Here is a 22039-nt window from a genome sequence, read left to right as displayed (position 1 = left end):
ATCCGACCACAAAACAAATGTAAGCTTAATTGGTTACTCCTAACAGGGGAATATTTTTCATTTCCTGGTGCTTCCTCTAGGTGGCGCTGTGACGTTCTTCCAGAAACAAAAGACACTTTAAATTAAATTTACGATACTTTTCATGTGGAATCCATTACAAACCAACATTGAGTTTCTGATAAAGTAAACAGCAAAATCGAAAAACATAAACCAGTAGATTAATTCAATCTCTACGTTTCAATTCTCTAAACAAACGATGGATTGAAGCTTTTTCTATTCAGAAGCAAAATCCGATTGGAACCGTATTTCAGGATTAAAAATCAACTAAAAAACAACGTATCCGAGAAAAAGAATAAACAACTGGAAATATAAAATAAAAATCGAAAACAATTGATATGTTTTTCAAAGTTCTTAGTAAAAATTTTAGTTGAAATACTTTCAATGGACTAACAACCGTGTATCTGATACTTTATTCTTTATTTGTGCTGTATTTGTTTTATTTCCTTTGGGATTTGAAGGAAAAAGACAATTCCTCTTTAGCGATATGAACCCGTTACTCACGGTCTCGCGAACCGAATCAAGGAAGAGCGTTATCCTTGAGGAATTTTTGTTTTTCCTATTTTTTTCTTGCTTCCGTGTTCCTTTTTCGGCACCAAGATACGACGACGAACCAGAAACTTTCCGGTTTATACATTTTCCCTCAGGAGCTAAGTTGCAGGGATAAGAGAAATGTCTCTGGCATTCACATGAAATCTACGACTAGACATCTCTACTTTTCCTTACACATTTCCGTCTCAGTCATTTCCATTTGGTATTTCGTGGGTCTTTGTTTTTAGACAGTCCTTTAACAATTCGTCTCTTGATATTCGGCTGCTAAAAACCTTTGAGAATTAAACGTCTAAGGGTTCACTTGACGTTTAAATAAGATCTCTGTTGTAAAATGCCAGTTTAATTAAAACCTTAAATTTTGCCTGAGGAAAAACGATAAAACATCTTGACTCGTGTTACATTTTAACCCCAGTTTGTTGGAAATTAAGAAATCAATCTTTAAAATTGAATGGCGTCGGCCCAAACGAGGAATAAACCCCGCCAGGATTGAATATAATTATTGATTTGTAAATAGAGGTTAAAAACAGCTGCATACTATAATAAATAGTTCTTAAACCTGGCGACTGCCCATAATGCAGTTCCCTAGTGTGTCTTTTTATGATTTACTTTATAAACTTAAGCGGGCGTTTAATTCGTATTTAAATAAATACTATTAGCGGACAAAATTTGAACGAACTTTAAAATATAATTGTAAATAAAATTAATTTCTTATAATTTATTCTTAATTAACCCACTATAATTATCTTTTAAATTTATTCTTATAGTGTTCAGTGGATAATTATTTTTTTTTTTTACTTACGTTTGACATAAAATTATCGAAAAATTGAAAGTAGTACTTTTAAAAATCTACATTTAACATGAAAGCTTAAGGCCTGCACATTTGGATTTTCCAACTTTATTTTTTTAAGAAGGTACTTACCAGTAGCTATGGCAATACTTGAAATGACAATGAATAATCCGAGCCGCAACCTGAAATGATAAAAAAAAAATGAGCATTGAAGTGATATTTCATCTGGATGAGCTTATCCTTAAGCCGCTTTTAAAGAATTATTATATAATGTTTTTGTGTTTGCATAGATAATAAACTAAATGGAAATATTCATATGACTTTGTAATCCCACCAGATGGGAGTGAATTTAAGTGCTCGGTACGCAAAAAAGAATATTTTAACTATAACTCTTATGGTTGTATTTATTTTTTTTTTAATTTTTTTACTGGCTTTAGATTTTTTGACCATGTATGATCAAATTTTAACGTTTTCATCCATTTTTTAAAGACAATTTAAGTCAAAAGACTTTCTTTGATAAAAAAAAGTATATTTTTCCGAGCCTCTAATTTGAGGGATTCTCGTTAAAAGCTAACAAATGTCCTTGAAAAAAAAAGCTGGAAAATAATAAATGAAAAGGAGTATAAAAAATAGGAAGAGAAAAGTAAACAAAAAAAAAGTGTTTCACACGCGTAAGGGTAAAATGTATAATAATTAGCGTGAGATTAAATGACCCAGACGAATAGAACAGAAGGTCGTGTGATGGGTGAGTACAGAATGGATGAAGAAGGGTTTTATAAAGAAAACATGAAAAGGGAGGTCTCTGAAAGGGATACTATAAAAAATAAATGAAAAAAGAATAAAAATTAAGGCTGAGTTTTTTAATGAATTAGTTTTTATATTTTTGCTCTTATTTTTAAAACGGTACAAACTCGAATTGCGACTGGAGACTTGTCACAAGCGTTAATTAGACTCGCTTAATTTCGAGTAACTTAATTGCCGACAGAGAGAGAGAGAGAGAGAGAGAGAGAGAGAGAGAGAGAGAGAGAGAGAGAGAGAAAGGACCGGGCAATTCAATTTTTGATATTAGGTTTTATTTCTTTGGTAATAAAAGAATTTTAACAATTGACGATAATAACTTTTAGTGAATAAAACGCAGCGGTAAAATAATAATTTTCAATTATTGGGCTCGTGGGAGGAGATTTGAGGGTGAGAAAAATTAAAATAAACTTTTTTTATAGTCCCTAAAGATTTCAAATGCGATAAATTGCTGGAGTAAAAGTTTACGAGTTTAAGAATGGAATGGACGGAAAAAGTATGATGACGTCGAAAGGCAAATAGATGAGTTGGAGTAAGAGAAATAGTGGAAGGAGAAGGGGGAGAGGATGAGGGTGAGGGTCCTGAAGGAAAAGCGAAAATAGAGGAGAATGTACTGCTTAGGAAGTTCAGATGTAATGGGACTGGGGTAAATGAAAATATCGGGTTTGTGTGTATGTGAATTGGGTTTACTTAAAACTATTTGCGGAAAACCAATCTGCAGTTTATTACCATTAAAGTCCGACAAACACCAACTAAGAGACAGGATTATATACGGTATTGCTACGTAAGTTATTTTAGTTCTGTTAGATTTTACAAAATCTCATAAAATTGTGTACTCAGTCTTTAGTTTACAAATATTTAATCCTACGGCTTGTAGTGAACCTTTGAGATAAAATATTAATATCCGTTAAGTTTAATGAAAGACTTCCCTCAATAAAAACCTGGATTTCCCATGAGATTATCCAAGTACCCATGCCTTTCCATGTGGATTTCCATACAGAAATCCATAAAGAAAATTCATAAAAATCCGACCACAAAACAAAGGTAAACTTAATTGCTTTTGGTTACTCCTAACATCGGGGGAATATTTTTCATTTTCTGACGCTTCCTCTAGACGGCGCTGTGACGTTCTACCAGAAACAAAAGACACTTTAAATTAAATTCACGCTTTTTCTTTTCAGCTATTAACCACGCGGACTTATCCTTACCCATTTTCTCAGTAGTTCTATAGATATACAAAACTTTTTTCTACCTTCCGTGGGGTGGTTACATCTTTCAATGCTATTCCATTTTCTCAAACCGGTACTTTCACAATTTTCTTTCAATGGGTATTTTATCTCAATTTTTCCTTGTAAAATTTTTTTTTTTATTCTGGAAAATTTTTTTTAGTACCGAGCGAATTAATTTTAGTGTCACAAAAACAACTTTAATGGGAAAAATAAAAAAAAATAAAAAAAGAGATTTTTTTGAAGCAATCCACGTTTTGATACAGTGATAGCGTCACACGATTGAGATTATCTAGGCATCTAGATAAAAATGAAATACAACAAGAGGATTGGCAATATTGTATAGGCGATTAGAGAAGGTCGAGCGGAAAAATAGAAGCGAAATATCTCGTGCGTAACAGGGATGAAACTGATCGTAAAATTTGACAGGATACCGAATCTTATTTTTTCGTTTAATACGTGACTTTATTACCAAAAAAAAATTAACGAAAATAATTCAGATCAATAATTTTTGTTGGAGAATACCATTATAATGACCTTTTATCTGTGAACCAGCCGATAAACAGCAAACTGAAATGCATAAATTGAGTCTGAAGCGTCTGCAAACAGAATAAACTGGGCGACACATAAACTCTGTGGCACGTAGGTACGATAAGCCGAAAAGGGAATAAAAAGTTTAAATGCAAAGCTTTGTATATAATAAGAGCCCAGACAGTTCCTTAGGCGTGTGTTGTTGTAAATGAGCTGTGTGTTATGTAGTATGCACCTTGCTCTGTCTAGTCCTGAGAGAAGGATCCAAAGATAATAGATAATAGTCCCTTTAGCAGCCAAGGTAACCTTAACTTTGGCGTCGTTGAAAACATCTGTCGCTCGGAGGATGCCAGTTGAACAGTTGAACAGTTGACAAAATGGAGATAGTCTGGTTAAAGGGGCTGAAGAGAAGGTGCTAGTTGAAAGAGAGCTCTTGAGTACCCCCATTGCTCTCTAGGCATAGGGTGGTGTCTAGTCTCAGTGCAAAAGACCCGGAATCAAGAGTCACCCAGTCACCCGGGAAGCTCAAGCTAGCTACCGGGAGCTTCTAGCGATGACAGGAAAGGGTGAAAACTACCAGCGAATACCGCAGAGCAAGTTTACGATCAGGGCGTGTAGAGAATTGTAGTTTAAACTCGTTTAGTCCTGTGTTTGATGCTTGCTAACTCTTGCCGTGCTAATATTAATCTACGCAACCTCATCGTTCTGCTTATATATTTCTCCCAGAATGGCTGTCCACTCTTCATTTACAGTGTTTCACTCCAAAACCACATTTTCTGCGGTTGAGGTTCTTCTATTTATCTCAATCCTCGTAAGCTTTTTGTTAATACTCTCTGCTTTCGAGAATGCTCTTTTTTGTTTCAAACTAACTTTGCGGCTGGATTATTTGTCTGTCAGATACCATCTAAGCAGGAAATGTTTTTCTCTGTTTAGATGGTTTAGTTTTAAAGTTTGGATGATCCATCCAAAAATAATGATGAAAATAATCTATCAAAATAATCAAGATTTGGAAATCTAGATGTGAAGAAATTTATTCACTCAGTATACTATACAAAATTTTCTATCTTAATTTATTTTTGGTGGAATCCTATAGGCTAATCTTGGAAAAAAAAAAATTACATATATAGATTATATAAAAAGCAACAATATTGACAGAGAAGTCTTCCAAAAACCGGACGAGTGGTCTGAGTTTAATCCATCAAAATAATTGCAATCCGGCAATCTGACACAAAAATACGAGTTTCACGTTTTTATCGAAATATGACAGGATTAATAAATCACAATATTTCTTCATTCTATCTACACTCCTCATATTTATTGCATTAACCATATTAATTTATTTTTATAGGAAATTACATGAAAATTATTTGAGAAAGCATTCAAGTCCATAGAAGCATTTGAATAACTGTTTGGACCACAGGACAAAATTAACAGTTTAAAGTTTAACGAACTAACCGAGTCCGTAACAAAACACCATTTACCTTGTACTGAGCAAAGCGGATTAACATTCAACGCAGATGGTTTAAAGTTTCAATTCAAAAATAGGAATTCCCGTTCAGTGGATTTGGTTCTGCACCTTCACCAGCTGTCGTCGTGGATTTAAATCGTCATCTAGATACTGAGTCTAAGTAAACTTAATAAAAGTTCAATGTAAACATTGAATTTACTTTTCTGGATCTTCAATCTTGAATCTTAAATCTCTCGATGAAAACAATACGAAGATGGTTACCAAGATTTGGCGTTAATGGACCGTTAGAATCGATTCCCCAGATGGAAACGGTAAATGCAAAACGTGGATCTTTAATCTTGGTTGCATAATCTTTGAAATCACGTTTTCGAATCAGAATTGTAAATCCGGAATATGGTTTTCTGTCACGTTTATAACGTAACGTAGGAACACAAGCGGCATTTTATCTTTGTCTCTCCTGACAAGAACCCAGGGAATTGATTCCCAGGTTAGAGTGTACGGGTGGATAATGCTACAGCTGCTGTTGCGAATTATATTGCCACCCTGGTTAAATTTTCGTAAATTGATAACTAACATTACTGGTACCTTTACAAATACACACACACACATGGTTTTGTAGTTACACCGTTAGCTGACAAAGCATTCCTGAAGCGTGATACACGCCATTATACATTTTAATTGTATCCATTAGTGGTTGGCAAGAGTAAATGGCGGCGTTACTGTCGTCTCTGGGATGTCTGCTGTATTTATAACACATTTATAGACTTTATTGCATTAAATGTATGTGCGTCTACCCCCAAAGCTCGTTATCATACTTTTTGTTCCTCCTGATTTGAATTTTTACCGTGCCAACAGTTTATTCCTAATCCAAAAAAAAAAAAAGAAGACTCCGCCATTTGCATAATAGGTTAGACGCCGAGGTCACTGAGCAAATATTTGTTTAGATTTTAAATTTCTTCCAAAAAGAAATCACTGTGAATATAATTGTGAGAATTAGCTCCCCTGTGTAACAAGTTACACGCATTACATAATGGAGTGAGAATTTCCGTGCGAATTACGTTGCAGATTGCGGCTAATTAAGAACAGAGTATTCTTCTTTGGAAAATTAAATTAAACTTTAGATGACATGATTCCATAAAATGACTGACGATTGTTGACTTGAATATAATGAAGTTAACACACTTCGAGAGTGAGCGGAGTCATTGAATCAATTTCCCAGGTATTGTTCTAACCGGTGATTGGATGGATGGTGTGCTATGTCCATTGCGGATGATTCACGCCAATGTATTCGAAGGCTCAGCATAAATGAAACTTTATTAAAGAATCTCTTTGCAGCAATCTATGTAGATGCTCTTCCTTTTCAATGCTTAGACTCCTGAGACTATTATCAAAGCTTGGATGGAGCTTATCATCTTTTCCTCTTCTCAAATTCACCATGCCTGGCTTATAAGCAGACATTATCTTCTTATACACTTATATACATACATAAATTTATAATGGTGTATGCACACTGGTATAACTGCTGCGAAAGTACTTTGGGTCGCTTAGTATTCAGCGATTCCCATCTAGTGTTCGACAGCGGAAAGGGGGATTCCCAATGCTACGAACCGGAAACTCAAGATGCGAGCATTCAACTTAAAGGGGCAACCAGACAGGCTTATTGAGCGAATGTTATTCCATATAAGGCTCTGTTGTGTGGTCAATGTCCCCGAAAGTGAATTTTTATCACAGAAGAACGTCAAAGGACACGCATACTAATGCTAATTTAGGTTTTGTTTTTTTTTTTTATACCGTTTGGGGAAGATTGGAAGGGTTGAAAAGATATTTTGTGGAAGTATTGGAAGTAATCACTACGGATTACACCAAATTGAATGAATTAATGGATTATCGGAATTTCAGCAACCTCAGGAGGTTTAACTAAGATTATGGCGGTCGTGTACGTAGGTAGACGAATTGCAGGAATATATCTGTATCTATCTGGGTATACTGATGAAAATTACATGTACCGATGTATTACCGCAAAACCGTATACACACATATATATATATATATATATATATATATATATATATATATATATATATATATATATATATATTGGAATGATGATACTGAATATGTCAGTGTTGCAGGCTTTAACGATAACAGAGATACATGAGGATTTAGGATTTTAGTTAGTTTATACAACTAAACCTAAATCTAATTATGTTAGTGTGATTAGTTTAATTACTGAGGCCGTAACTTCCGCAATTATTGATTAACATTTAAGTGAAAATTTCTTGTATACTTTTAGTGGGCAAAATATCCTCCGACATAATGTCCTCTGACAAAATATTCCCCAGTATAAGGCAGAATACAAAATAATATTGGGGAAAAATTGTTTTGTTTTGTCGGGGTTTGTTTTGTCTGAAATGTCGCTATTCCTAAAAAAATGATTTCTTTTGTAGATTTTTATCATTCTGAAGATGATATTTCCCCAGACGGTAATTCTTGTAGGTCCGCTGAGATGGTAAAATATGTACAGAGTTATACATATGATGTATTGAATTCGATTGGATTTGACTCTGGAGTAGTATGTTGACTCGGGAGATAAAATATTCAACAAAGTCTATGTCATGTTTCCACGTTTTATATATATATTGAATATCTTTACATGGTATATAGATCTATGGATGTGTGATCTATGTTGTGAAGATATATGCATACTGCAGTGAATACTTAACCAGAAGCTCTTTTGGCTACTGTATATATCTACTAGAGCACGTACTAAAAACGTGATAGTCTGACGGTTTTCTCAGTTATTTTGGACCCTGACATTCTGACATGCTGAGTAGTTAGAAATGGTCTGACAAAGTCCAAACTTATACGTATAATAGACAATATATGTACCATTACTCATGTTTCCTCATGCAAAGCGGACCTGGGTGGAGGTTTTACGTGTACCAACCACGTCAGAGCTTCAACCAGCTAAAACACCGCTAGAACACGGGATAAAATTTACTTTTGTGACAACCTTGTTAAAGGGGTTAGACGTTTACATTAAAAGTCAAGTCCTTCCTCTTAAAATGTCTGATACTGCTACTAACATACTGAATTACATCTAGTGTCATTAAACAACATGTTTTAATTTACTGGATACATTTATTGTCATATTTGAGGCGCTAATTGTTTAATCTTAATCCGTGTCAATTTGTCGCCTTTCTTGGGATGAGTAGAAGAACTTTTTGCAGTGTCACTTTGAAGACTGGAACACTTTTAAGACGAGTTGTTTTAAAAATTTAAAAGTTGCGGGACCAGTTTAATCTTGAAGAGATTTTGATATTGAATAATTAACAAGAAAAAGAGCATTTCCTACTTTCAAATGGGTTAAAGTACATCAGCTAAAAAAGTAACCTAATGACTTTCTATGACATTGTAACTCGTTGTTCCTTATTTCTGCTAGAATCTAATACGCTGTCTATATGTAAAAGAAAAAAGTACAAAACTTCTCATTGATACATTCATATTTATCTTTTTCTCTCTATATTTTATTTCATATTGTTATAAATTCACAATGGTGAATTCCCGGGTCAAGTGTCTTATGGATCAATTCGTTAAAAATTCAACACCAACAAATAATGGAACAATATTTTTTTCAATATTCATTTTTTTTTATTACACCCCGGGGGAAAAAATATTTTTTATATGGTACAGGTGTTGTAATTAGATATCTTTCGGTGATATTTTTTAAAATCCTTCTTTAATATAAACAACAAATCACAAATTGTCTCCTTGATTTCATAATCTATCAATGATAAAATATAATTAAACCGTTGAAATGAAGGTTGTCGTGAACATTTAAATAATTGATCAAATAGCCATCATCGTCTGTCACTGGGTAAAATTGTTCTACAATCGATTCTCGTCTATTACAATCCATGTTACTATCCCATTCCCACACTCAATATAATTTAACTGTTAGTTAGTCTATTGACAGAGAGGAGACTGACGTTAATCATGTCTCTGGCGCATGTATGCCGGGTAACCAACAAGCCGAAGCAATACATTGATTACACAGATGACTGATTACATATATTGCTCTCTCAGGGCGCTTTTGATAGCACACTTTACTAAATTTACCACCAAGCTATCCTCAATTCCGATTATTATTTATAAAACGAGCCCTAGTGGCTGGTTCATTCAATTAATAGCCAGCTTGATTATCCTTAAGGAATATATTATTCTTTATTTCTGAATATCAGCTGGAATATGACAATTGTACAAATTTACCTCATGAATCCGCAATGGTATAGCTTAGCGTAGAAAATGAAACTCTGGAACTATATTATCATGTATGATATGCTGGTAGCTGGTACTACTCCTACACTACACGTTATACGCTCTAGGTAGTCGTGTATGTGTGTGTCATACGTTGCTATAAGCAGTTATAATACATAACTCATGTGTCTGAGAGAACTGCTAGAACCGGAGAATGTCTATAATAGCAGGAGCCAGTGTAGTCAAGTCTTGTTCTATGACTAAGTGAGTAAACAGCCACATTTACTATATTCTACATATGCCTATCTTACACATTACACATTTTACATTTTGCGTTGGAATTACATTAATTATAATTACAATTAGGGAGTCTTGCACAAAAAAAAAAAAAAAAAAAATACCTTACAGTAATTTAGTTTTAATTTTTACAATTTACATTTTTATTACTCAAAATTAACATAAAATTGTTTTACATCTAATCAAGCTAGCTCCTTAAATCCTAAAACTACTTACATCCTTCCATACTCTTATAGTTATCACTCCCATAAAAATACGAGATTATAATCTCTAACTTCCCAATCACTTTAATCAGCTTAAAGTTAAACCACAAAACGGAGTTTGTTTTGATAAGTAATATTGATATTGATATATCGCAACCGTTGATCACTCTTCAATAAAAAAACAATAGTAACTTTTCATGTAAACACTGCAATATTGAACATTGCATTGCCATAATTTTAATTGTCACTACACGTAACCTATTAAGGGAAATTGAATAAATAATCGGACATTTATTAAAGAAACTTTCACAGTTTTGCCATGACGTGTGTTACCATGCTGTGACAATAAACCCTGAGACTTATTGAGACAATATCAAAGCCAGACTGAAATGACCGTATGCCGGTAATGGTCGATGACCCAGACCTCGTCAGGTTTAACGGGTTCACACAAAGACCAATATAACGTTACAGAGATATTTTCCCGTAAAAGTGTAAGTCCTTTTTTAAATCCTCTTGGAATTCATTTCAGGTCGTTTATTTCATTTTTACGCTAGAAATAACAATTGATATGCTAATTCATATAAATTTAGAGTTTTTGATCCTTGATCGTATCTTCTTCGATCTAAGCTTAAGGTCATTGCACCAACCTTTAAAAACTGTGACATTTTCTTCAGAGTCTTCCTAAGTAATAATTACACTTGTATTGTTTTCCAGACTTTGATGAAATCAAGTGAGAAAATCTTACACAATTTATAATTCAAATTATGACAGTTATATTGTCACTGCTTGAGTAATATCACACTCTACCACTCTATCTGCAGTATAATCCCAACAACGATTATATCGTCGATAAAAACAAACAATTTCTTGTGTTTTTTTACTGAGAGAAACACAATAATTTTGTGGATAGAGCAGTGAGATTTTAAGAACACGGAACGAAAAAATTTCTCAACCATAACAATAGTCTTTCAATGATGTGAAGTAATGATAAAAGATTGATGCTCTTGATAAGATTCTTCTAGTGTATACGATATACAATACCGAGCCAGAGTTGCAAGTGTAAATGTATATGAATCAGTGGAGTGGTTTCTGGTTTTTTTTCTTTCATTCTGTGGTTACGCGTCGGAAACCCCAGAAATGGAATTTTTTTTACAAGTATTATTATTGTTGTGCAGATGTTACGTGTACGATTTTTTTTCTTCATAAAATAATCTATTTGTCTATAAATTTATCGAGTTTTTGTGATTTTTCTTCAAAGCATAGTAAGATACAAAGTGAAGACAAGATTTAGCTTCGGAAAGTCGATTAGAATGCAGAATTTTGGAGAGTTTTTGTACTAATTTGTATTGCTGGTGTTTACCAGAGCTTGAAGATGGTTTCTATGATAGCGAAATTGTCCAAATTAGCGAATGACACTTTGCGATAGAGGAGTATTGTTAGTTTCTTCAGTTTATAAAGAAATTTGTGGAATTTTTTGCCAATTTCGTGAGCCAAAAGGTCGAATGTATAAAATTATACACTTTTTGGGGTTTAGGAATTTGAAAATTTAGGAAGCTAAAGCCAAAAGAGCGGGAATAATTTTTTTTTAGCCAATTCAAAGCTTAAAAATTCAGAAAAGACGAAAGGAAGAATATAAAAAATGTACGCAGGCCTTTTTGCCATTTATCACCCGATATCTTTGTTCTTATAATTAAAATAATATAAATAAAACTTTTGTTTTGAAGAATCAATTATATTGTGAAGATAATTGGGAAAGAATTAATTAAGCATGAAAAATTCTTAATAAAAAAAGATCCTGCAGAAGTTTTTGATTGGAACGAAAGGAATTACAGGCAAAGTTATTAATGTGAAAGCAGTAGAGCGTTTGTTCTGAAATCGGGACCTTTAGTTTTAAAATTACTTAAAAGAAGTTTCTCAGTGGGATGGAACAGAGATTTAGGGCTTGAGAAAAGTCACAAGAATATTAATAGATAAATGGATATTGGGGTTGACAAAATGGAGGATTTCTAACAATCATTATCTTAAAAAAGAAATAATAAATTTTATCAAAATGTTGGGTTATTTATATAAATATACAGAGATCTATTATGTTATACGGCTATCGCAAGAAAGAACTTACACTTCAGGGACTCGGCTGAGCAATTACGCAATTCAAGAGAGCGTAATCGTAGAGAATGTTTCCGTACCGGCATTCCAACTCATTATAAAACTGCTTTTTTTTTTTTTTTTTTTTTTTTTTTTTTTATAATTTAAATTCCCTATTTTTAATCCTTTTTTATTTATTCTTCCCTTCCGTGAAATATATTTTTAATAATTTTTTTTTTTTTTTTTTTTTTTTTTTTTTTTTGACATTTTAGTTAAATACGTCATACGTGACATTGTTCACTTTTATTCATTTTTATTATATGTCGGTTATATAGTTATTATAAATATTTACATATCTACTTTTTGTTTTCCGCAAGAGCGGATCAAAGTGAATAAAATATTCTGTTTTTGGAAAATATTTATTTAGTGGTGAAGTTTAAATTTAAAAACTGTAAATAAAAATTCAAATTTAAAAAGAAATGTAACATTTATACCGGAAAATTCATGATAGAATTTGAATTTATGGTGAATGATAGAAAATGAAGTACATTTTTGCTGTAAGATGGAAAATGAAGTTCGGTTTGCTCCGTTAGATGCAAAAAAAAAATTAATATGTGCTTAAGATAAAACAATGGAGTTAATTTTGTGTTAAAAAATGAAAATCAAGGTCATATTACGCCGTAAGACGGATAATGAAGTACATGTCTTACCGTAAGAAGAAATTTGAAGTTTGTATTGTAATAAAATGACAAATGAAGATTTATTTAGGCAGTAAGGTGAAGAACGAAGTTGATTTAAGCCGTAAGATGGAAAATAAATGTCCTGTTGGTCTTAAAATGCCAGTCAAAGTTAATTTTTGCCATAAAATAATGTTATAAGCGAGTTTAATGTCGTAAGATGGAACATAAGGTTACTATTTTGTTCTAACATTCGTAGAATTGATCAAGTCATACCTCAACAACGATAACTATTTCCAGTAACTTTGATTCTATTGCCGACGGAAGCTTCCACAGGCATGTAACTACATACTAATTTTCTAGTTAATAATATTATCTCTCGATTCGGATAATATGTTTGTATTTACAGTAACTGTGTATTAAGTCTATCAATAATTGTAATTACACTGTAGACTTACTTGAATTCGCGGCTGCCTAAAGCTAATGGACCAAAGTACCACAACACACATCTGCTAATTCTCTCGGTTATTTCATTTATAAATAATCCTCTGATTCCGTTTTATCATTTATATTTCGGCTATCAAATGGAATATATAATTAATGGACTGAATTCAAAATTCTTTAGCCAAAAAATTCTATTTTTTACTAAAAATCATTTAAATTTATTTCAATTTTCAAAAAATCTCAACAAAGTCATCATTTTCCCTAAAATTTAACTTTCTTTCAATTAAATCCTGTCAAAATTTCTAAACATTTATTTTTTACAAAAAATTAATTTTTTTTTTTTTTTTTATCAAAAAATCAATTTTTTTATCAAAAAATTATTAAAATCCATTAAAAAATTCCAAAATCTCAATTTTCAATGAAAACCTATCAAATTTTTACCAATTTTTAGATTTTTGCATTAAAAAAAAAATTAACCATCTAAAATCAACTTGACATCAATTACAATTACAGTACATACTAATAATTAAACACTGCTATAAATTATTATTACCATATAACCGAATATATAACGGTAATTCCACCTGTTTCTATCTTTATTTATTTAATGACACATTCGCGCGCATTCCATTCCAATAAATAAATAACTATTTATTTATTTATTTCTTCTTTAAAATAAACATTTCTTCCCTGAATAATGAGCCAAAATAATTATTCATTACCGGATAAATAATTAAATAATTTTTCTTTTATTCTTTACAAAATATAAATCTAAAAAATAGTTATTAATTTATTTAATTTAATATATTAATGAAGAAATTATAAATAAATAAATAACTTACGTAATTAATAAAAATCCAGTCATTGTAAATAAAATAGATGTTGACACAGAAAAATCACTTTTTATCAACCCAGCACATTTTAAATAATTTTAATCACTGAAGATAATTAATTTCACTTTTACAGATGAAGATGATATTTAAAATATTTATTAAGAAGAATATTAATATTATTATTATTGTAAATTTGTGAGAGATGTTAAAAGTAAGTGGCAATGTTTTTTATGGTTATAATAATAATTACAGTTATGTATTGACGACAGAAGAAATTACCAGCCGGATGATTATTTGATGATGAAGATTGTTTGTTTATAATTAATGGTAATAATACTGATTATTAATAACTGTGAGGGTGGTTATTGTTATTAATATATTTAATATTATAAGTAATTATTTTTTAACAAGTTTGCCAGCTGTGAGCTGGCTAAACAACTGTACAGTCAAGGCTGTGAAATGCCACTGGACACTCTAACTGGAGCTGGAAGCCGAGCAGACTCTGACTAGCTGGAGAGAGAGAGAGAGGAGAGTGCCACAGTACAGGTTTGGCGTCTTGATGTACTCTGATGCTGCGGTTTGAATTTAAGTGCTGCCATCTTTTGAGTGAAAGAAGAAATATTTAAAAAAAAAATTTTTTTTTTCGTTTATTATTATTATTATTATTTTATTTATTTATTATTATTATTAATTTTAATTTGATAAAAGAAGAAATACTTACCATTTTTTTATTATCTTGTAAAAAAAAAGTAATAAATTTTTTACATTTATAAAATTTCTTCTTTTAAATAATAATTTATAATTAAAATCTTATTTTTTCTTTAAAATTTTTTAATTTAATTTTCATTAAAAAAAAAAAATTTCTTCTTGAAAAATTTAAAAATCATCAATAATTAATTAAAGAAGAAATCAAAGTTATAATTATTGCACAATTTATTAATTAAATTATTAAAAAAAACTCTCATCCTTAAAAAGAAGAAAACAATGAAAATTTAAATAAATAATAAATAATAATTATTAATAAAAAAATAAATAAAAAATAACAATTATCAATGAAGAAATAAAAAAATCAAATAAAAATAATTTATTGTAAAATTTATTATTTGTATTTTTATATTATGAAAATGAGCGTGTGTTAACATGTATGACAAAGGCGTGTAATGTGTATTAAAAGTGGTAATCATAATAATAATAATTACTACAGAATGATAGATAATATCACAAATTAAATAAAAAAAAGGTGACAAATTCTTGAGACACACAAGTGAGGCTATTGACTTTCTAAAAATAATTATTATTATTTAATATTAAACCTAGAGTTTTATCATTAACTAATATAACAACCAATCAATTAATAAATAATCAATCAATTGTCAATACTTGTAACAAAATAATGTAATAAAATCTAATTAAGCCACAGGAGGTTTATTTATTTGTCCTATCATCTTCCTTCAATATTTCTTCTTTCAAAATTTATTTTAATATTAAAAAATAATAAAATTATTTTTTTTTAATTGATAAAACCTCCGTAAAAAAAATATAATAATTATTTATTTATTTATATATATTTATTAATAAATCAATATATATATATATATATATATATATATATATATATATATATATATATATATATATATATATATATTTTATATTCATATCACGCCTCCACTTATTCATACTTTAATTTTAAATTTATTAAATTTTTCACTCAGATTAAAATTTAATTTTCTTTTATTTCAGATTAACGCAGTTACACTATCAACAATCATCAATTTTAATTTATTATTAATTATCTCTTTCTCTGTAATTATTATTAATTATTATAAATATTTTCTTCTGGTCTAAATATGCCACCATGTCAATTAATATTAAATTATTTTTATTTATTATAATTTACTGTTAAGTTATTTAATTAATAATTTAAGTGAAAATGAGAGTAAACGATTGGTAAAAAAATATATTAAAAAAATGGAGTTTTAGAGAAAGAGATTTAAGAGAAAATTTATTATTATTTTGTAATAGTAAGAGTTAAAATAATAAACGTATAATAAACACTTATTGTTATTTATTTTATTATTAATTATTATTATTATTAATTATTAGAGTTAAAATTAGGTATTAAATTATGCTGGCTTTTGTGAACCTTTTTTGCCGATAAGTGATTTGTGGATATGTGGGATTACACCTGAAAAATAAATTATAGTAATTAGTAATTTAATGTTTTTTAATTTTAATTTTTTACTTGAAAAATTTTTCATTTTTTTTTTTTTTTTTTTTTTTAATTAATTTAAAATAAAAAAAAATTTTTTTTTTTAAATAATTTTAATTTCTTTATAAATTCCACGGCAAACTATATATTTTATTGCAAAAAATTAAAAATCGGGAAACAATGCTAATTTTTTTTTTTTTAATTTCCACAGTGAAGAATAAATTAAATTTCACTTGCAGATAAATAAGGACACCAAGTATTAGATAAAAATTAATAATTTGAAAAAAAAAAAAAAATATTTACCTCCTCCGGCAATGGTAGCTTTAATAAGACTGTCCAATTCTTCGTCTCCACGAATTGCAAGTTGTAAATGCCTAGGTGTAATACGTTTTACTTTTAAATCTTTAGACGCGTTACCCGCCAACTCCAAAACCTAAAAAAAGTTATCAGGAAATTAGTATATTATTTAACAATCATAAAATTTTTCAATAATTAAATTAAACTATAATTTCCAATAAATAAATTTATCTATTAATGCTCTAAAATATAAAATTTAGAAACATTCAAAAAAGCGCGCGAAAAGTCGCCATCTTCAAACTTCAACTTTGGCACCCCTGCCGCATCATATCACTTCGAAAATTAATCTCACACTTAAGAAAAACCGCAACATAAACTCTAATTGCACACAAAAAGCATGTAAACAAACAAAAGTCACATAAAAAGTACCTCAGCAGTCAAATACTCCAAAATGGCTGCGCTGTAAACAGCAGCGGTAGCACCGACACGTCCATGGCTGGTCGTCCGGTTCTTCAAATGCCTGTGGATTCTTCCAACGGGGAACTAGAAAATAAACCCCATAAATTAAAATTTACTCTAAAATAATTTTCCTGTAAAAAATTTAAAAAAAAAAATCCTAAAAATTGCAAGTTTCAAAAACAGCCAATGTTTTTGTAACGTGGACAAAATGGCGCCCGTGGCAAAAACATCCGGCTGAGCGTCAGCTATTTTTCCTTACAATACATCATGCGTGTAGATGTATGTAGGTGTATATTGACCGATCATACGCTTTGTTTAATTAAATACGTACACCAAACGTTGTTATCTTAATTTTATAAAAACTACTGTTATTAATTATTGTTTTTAAAAATAAAAATATTCAAAATGGCGTCAAAGAGAAAATTTATTTTTTTTTTTTATAAAAATTCAATAAAATTCTTGCGCATCACTACTCACATTAAATTAAACCATTTTTACTTTTTTATTTTAATTTATAAATTATTTTTTAGCGCGTCAATTTTAAATTAATTAATTTTGAAATTGACAAAATTTTTTTTTTTTTTTTTTTCAATTTTTTAGGTTAAAATTTTTGTAAAACAAATGGCGTCATTAAACAACAAAAATGGCGGTAGTTTAAGTCTTTAAATATGTGAAAAAAATTAATAAAGCCGGATAATTAATTTTAAAGAAGAAATTAAATTAATTTTTAGAATTCAAAAAATAAATTTTTGGCGCCAATTTTAAAATAAAAAAAAAAAGTGATTAATAATTAATTAATATAAAAAAATATATTTATTTATTTATTTAATAAATTATTATTTTACTAACCTGTAAGCCTGCTCTTGCTGAACGTGAGACTGCTTTGGCCTTCGCCTTGCCGGAATCTTTGCCTGTTTTTCCACCAGCCTGAAATTAAAAAATAACCTTTAAATTTTTTTTCATTATTTATAGAAAATATTAATTTATTTTTATTTAATTTAATTTATTTTGAATTTTTCAATTTTAAGTAGGAAAAAAAAATTTGGTAAAAGAAGAAATAATTGGTGATTAAATTAATTATGAAATATATATTTTAATAACTCGTGGACTCACCATTGCGATGAGAGATACGATTAAATTACACAGCACGACAAACTACTACGACAGACCGACGCAGAATATAACAGACGCCGTTGTGAACCACGATCCCGCCAAATACGCTTGGCGCTGCTGTCGCATCCCGCGACTGGAGGTCAGGTGACTACTGGCCAATCAGACCAGGGGATTCTAGTAGATAATTCGGGCATCTGGGTGAGGATTTTTGGGAGAAGATTGAGAGGTTTTTATTGGTTGAGAATTATGGCCAATAGGAGCGCGAGGTTTTGGCCAATTGGAGAGAAGATATTTGGCGGGGAAAATTTGAATTTGAAAATTTTTAAATTGATAGAATTTTTATTTAAATTTTGCGGTGTTATTGTTGTTAATTAAATTAATTAAATTTTAGTTGAGATAAATAAATATTATATTAATTAATAAAATAATTATATAATTTTTTAATTGTAAATGATATTAATTAATATTATTATTTGTTATAAATATTTTTTATAATAAAAAAAAAATTTATATAAAGAAGATATATTAACATTAAAGGATAAATTATAAAGAAGAAATATTAAAAAAATATTTTTTTTGGTTAATTATCAATTTTTTATTTCTTACATGTATTACAATCGAAGATTACAATTACAAACGCATAATACAATATTTTTAAGCTTTAATTAGTAATAAAATAATTAATAATATTATTATTATATTAAAAAAAAATAGTAAAAATTAAGAAATATTTTTAATGTCCAGCTTCTTCAAGCTCGTCACACTTGTCATCTAAATCATCCTAAAACAATAATAAAAAACAATTAATAAATTTAATAATAATCATGATAAATTAACAAATACGACTCCATGGCCTTTTAAATAATAAATAATAATAATAATAACCTCATCAAGCTGAAGACATTTTCCCCACTCAATTAAATTAATTTTATGATCATTGTTCTCATCACACCCGTCCAAAAATGGAGCGATACAATGTTCCAGTGCCATGAGAGGTGCTCGAATCGGGAACAGTTCGTGCCGTGAAACAGCACGGTCATGAGGATGGCCATCAAGATCACACCACTTCCAAATGGCGGCATTGGTCCAGCGCAAGGTTAAGTTTGTTTCAGCTTCCCGCTGCATTTTCAAAAAGTGAGTTGGCAACTCTTGACGATCCGCCATGTCGCGCATTATGTTGAAAAGCCAGTCGCGCATTCTTCGGGGGAAGTCCATCATGTCTTCTTCTTTGCACATCTTCAGGATAAGGTTACAAATTATTAAATTAGATTAAAAAATTAAAATAATTTTTTTTTTAGGTTACTTACAGGCATTTGACGGCATTCACCGTAATATTCAATATGGATGTGCTGATAATCTGGACCGCGACAACGAGAATCACTAGAGTCACAGAAACAACGTGCTTGATAAACTTCACAGTCGCTTCCAAATGTTTCATTGTAATTGGTGCAAACTTTACGACGGGGATCTTTTTCTTCATCGCAAACTTCTATGCAAACACATTCTGCAGCTCCAAGATCATTAACCTAAAAAAATTTGTAAAAAAAAATTTCAGATAGTAGTTGGTATATAATCCAGATTATAATGAGTATAATCTGGATTTTTTTAGCTACTATCTGAAATTCTTTGGAAAATTTACCCGACAAACTCGTCCAGCGCCGCAATGTTTGTCCAAACAAGGATCCATTCTCAATACTCTATCTTTAGGTTCATTTTCATATTCCCTGCTTTCGGAATTCGAGTCCTGGTCGTCCATTTTGGCAACTAACTTTTCCTTGGAATTGTCATCTTCTTTCAGAAGATTCATTACCTCTGGTTGGAAAGGAGCTTCTGTCGTTGTACGTCGTCTATGTTTTCTTCTTCTCTACAATAATTATTAGTTAGTAAATAATATTTCAAAATTTAATAATAATAATAATAATAATAATAATAAATTAAACTTACTTCCGCTGAGGATACATTGGTGATGACAAGACCCAGAATAAGGGCAAGAGCCAATAACCGCAGCCTTGACTGCATTATTTTATTATTAATTTATGTCTATAAGTAAATCAATTTTATTATTAAGAAGATATATTAGTTTGTTAATATTAAATTTATATAATAATAATAATAATAATTTTTTATTATTTTTAAAGAAGAAATAAAATTTTTATTGAAAATAAAGTTTTAATATTATAAAAAGAATTTTCATTTTTTAGGAAGAAATAAAAAAATTTTTTTGAAAATTTAAAGAGATAAAAATTAAATAATAATAATTAATTAATATAAATGAATTAATTTTTTAAAGAAGAAATAAAGTTTTAATAAAAACTGAATTTTTACTAATAATAAAAATTATTTCTTCTTTTAAAAACTAAGTAATAAAAATAAAAAAATAATAGCTACTTATTTTATTTTCAGATTTAAAATAATTGAAATAAACTGGTAAGAGGAAATAAACGCGTGGAATAAGTACGCGTAGTAACACTAATCATCCTACGCATACTCTTTTATATTAAAAAAATGCCGGCGTAAGATTTCAGAAGCACAGCTTCCTCGTTTACTCTCATACGTGATATCAATATACACATGCATGTACATATTGATACACATGATTGGAGCGGAGCGTTGGACTCAATATTTTAAGTAAAAGTAGTTACATGCGGTTAGCAAACTCCTCTCAGCTGTGATGCGTCTGCACATTTAATCTTTACGCATTTTATTATATCATTATTATTTAATTAATTAATATTTTTGTGTGTTAAGATATCAATCATCATGCAGGAAGTTTAGATAAAAATAAATGTGACAATTTTTTATAGCAAATGTTCTGTTTTTTAAATTAATTAATTGTGAATTGAGATCAATGTAAATGTTACACTATTGAACTTTTTTCATTACCAGTTATTTAAATTATTAGTATTGAACTTTAAATATTTATTTTTTTACCCTTGATTTTAAATTTCAATATCATATTTGTATTTATTGAAAATTTATACTTTCTTTTTTAAGAAGAAATTAATTTTTTTAATTAATAAAAAAAAGAATTTTATATTATTAATTAAAATAATTATTTTTTAAAAGAAGAAATACAAATTTTATATTTATTTTTTTAAAATGAAAAATTTTAATATGTTAAAGAAGAAATAAAAAATATTTTTAATGAAGAAATCAAAGTTTTAATTTTTTAAAACAATAATAATAATAAAAATTAATCTTGTAATTTTTTAAAGAAGAAATAAAAAATTATTAAAATTAAGCAAGTAAAAAAAAATTTTATAAAGAAGAAATAAAATTTTTACTAAAAATAAATTTTAATAATAATAATAAATACCTTAAGTAAAATAATTAAGCTCCGCCAACTTCAAAAGATGAACTAAAACTAAACTCTCTCCATCCGCATTCAGCTTTGGCCAGAACTAATATAAAGCTCTTCATTAGTTCCAGAGTAGTATAAGTTTACTTACATATACACGTATGCTTATTATATATACAATCTGCATGATCTCATCGGCTTCCTACACCCTCTGATCTTTTCCTTCCATAAACATACACCACATCTACGATAAAAAAACTCAATAAATTTTGTCCAAATTCATTTATATTTTATTCAAAATAAAAATAAATTTTTCGACAAATAATTACAAAATTAACAAAATTTTGTTGAAAAAAAAAAATAAAAAAAAATTTTTATTTCTTCTTTGTTTTTCCTCAAAGACCCCAGGAAAAAATTGCGCCTTAAATTATAAAGAAGAAACAAC

General features: G+C 29.4%; 3 protein-coding genes across 3 annotated transcripts in view; all 3 read right to left on the bottom strand.

Moving 5' to 3' along the window:
* Positions 1-14472, bottom strand: part of Cad87a (cadherin 87A) — a 33716-nt gene extending 19244 nt beyond the window's left edge. Inside the window, exons 1-2 of the mRNA XM_074258265.1 lie at positions 14225-14472; positions 1529-1578 (exon numbers count right to left, since the gene is read on the bottom strand). Coding sequence (XP_074114366.1) covers positions 1529-1578; positions 14225-14247 — 73 coding nt within the window. The 5' untranslated portion in view covers positions 14248-14472. The remainder of the gene's footprint in view (positions 1-1528; positions 1579-14224) is intronic.
* A 1794-nt stretch (positions 14473-16266) lies between these two features.
* On the bottom strand, positions 16267-18418 carry His2av (Histone H2A variant). Its single transcript, XM_074258223.1, has 5 exons — positions 18297-18418; positions 18033-18110; positions 17154-17267; positions 16731-16860; positions 16267-16403 (listed from the first exon to the last, which is right to left on the bottom strand). Exons 1-5 carry the CDS (start codon positions 18297-18299, stop codon positions 16342-16344), a joined length of 387 nt encoding a protein of 128 aa, XP_074114324.1. The 5' UTR covers positions 18300-18418; the 3' UTR covers positions 16267-16341.
* A 448-nt stretch (positions 18419-18866) lies between these two features.
* On the bottom strand, positions 18867-21728 carry Sparc (secreted protein, acidic, cysteine-rich). The gene is made up of 6 exons (XM_074258524.1): positions 21613-21728; positions 20241-20336; positions 19936-20160; positions 19604-19822; positions 19182-19532; positions 18867-19077 (listed from the first exon to the last, which is right to left on the bottom strand). Exons 2-6 carry the CDS (start codon positions 20313-20315, stop codon positions 19030-19032), a joined length of 918 nt encoding a protein of 305 aa, XP_074114625.1. The 5' UTR covers positions 20316-20336; positions 21613-21728; the 3' UTR covers positions 18867-19029.
* Between the last annotated feature and the right edge of the window lie 311 nt (positions 21729-22039).

The sequence above is a fragment of the Cotesia typhae genome, unplaced genomic scaffold (assembly GCF_013202065.1).
Source record: "Cotesia typhae breed Kobodo isofemale line unplaced genomic scaffold, CoteBio_Ctyphae scaffold_91, whole genome shotgun sequence".
NCBI lineage: Eukaryota > Metazoa > Arthropoda > Insecta > Hymenoptera > Braconidae > Cotesia > Cotesia typhae.
Note: the sequence above shows the minus strand (reverse complement) of the source record. Positions and strands in the feature narration are given on the sequence as shown.

What these genes read in the sequence shown, in the direction of transcription:
- His2av (XM_074258223.1), bottom strand. An exon ending in CAGCAAGAGCAGGCTTACAG is followed by an intron (nt 17,268 to 18,032) that starts GTTAGTAAAATA and finishes TTTATTTTCTAG; the next exon opens with TTCCCCGTTGGAAGAATCCA. An exon ending in TGGAGTATTTGACTGCTGAG is followed by an intron (nt 16,861 to 17,153) that starts GTACTTTTTATG and finishes AACTTTTTTTAG; the next exon opens with GTTTTGGAGTTGGCGGGTAA.
- Sparc (XM_074258524.1), bottom strand. Translation starts at nt 20,315, where the DNA reads ATGCAGTCAAGGCTGCGGTTATTGGCTCTTGCCCTTATTCTGGGTCTT. An exon ending in GCGCTGGACGAGTTTGTCGG is followed by an intron (nt 19,823 to 19,935) that starts GTAAATTTTCCA and finishes AAATTTTTTTAG; the next exon opens with GTTAATGATCTTGGAGCTGC. An exon ending in AATGTCTTCAGCTTGATGAG is followed by an intron (nt 19,078 to 19,181) that starts GTTATTATTATT and finishes TTATTGTTTTAG; the next exon opens with GATGATTTAGATGACAAGTG.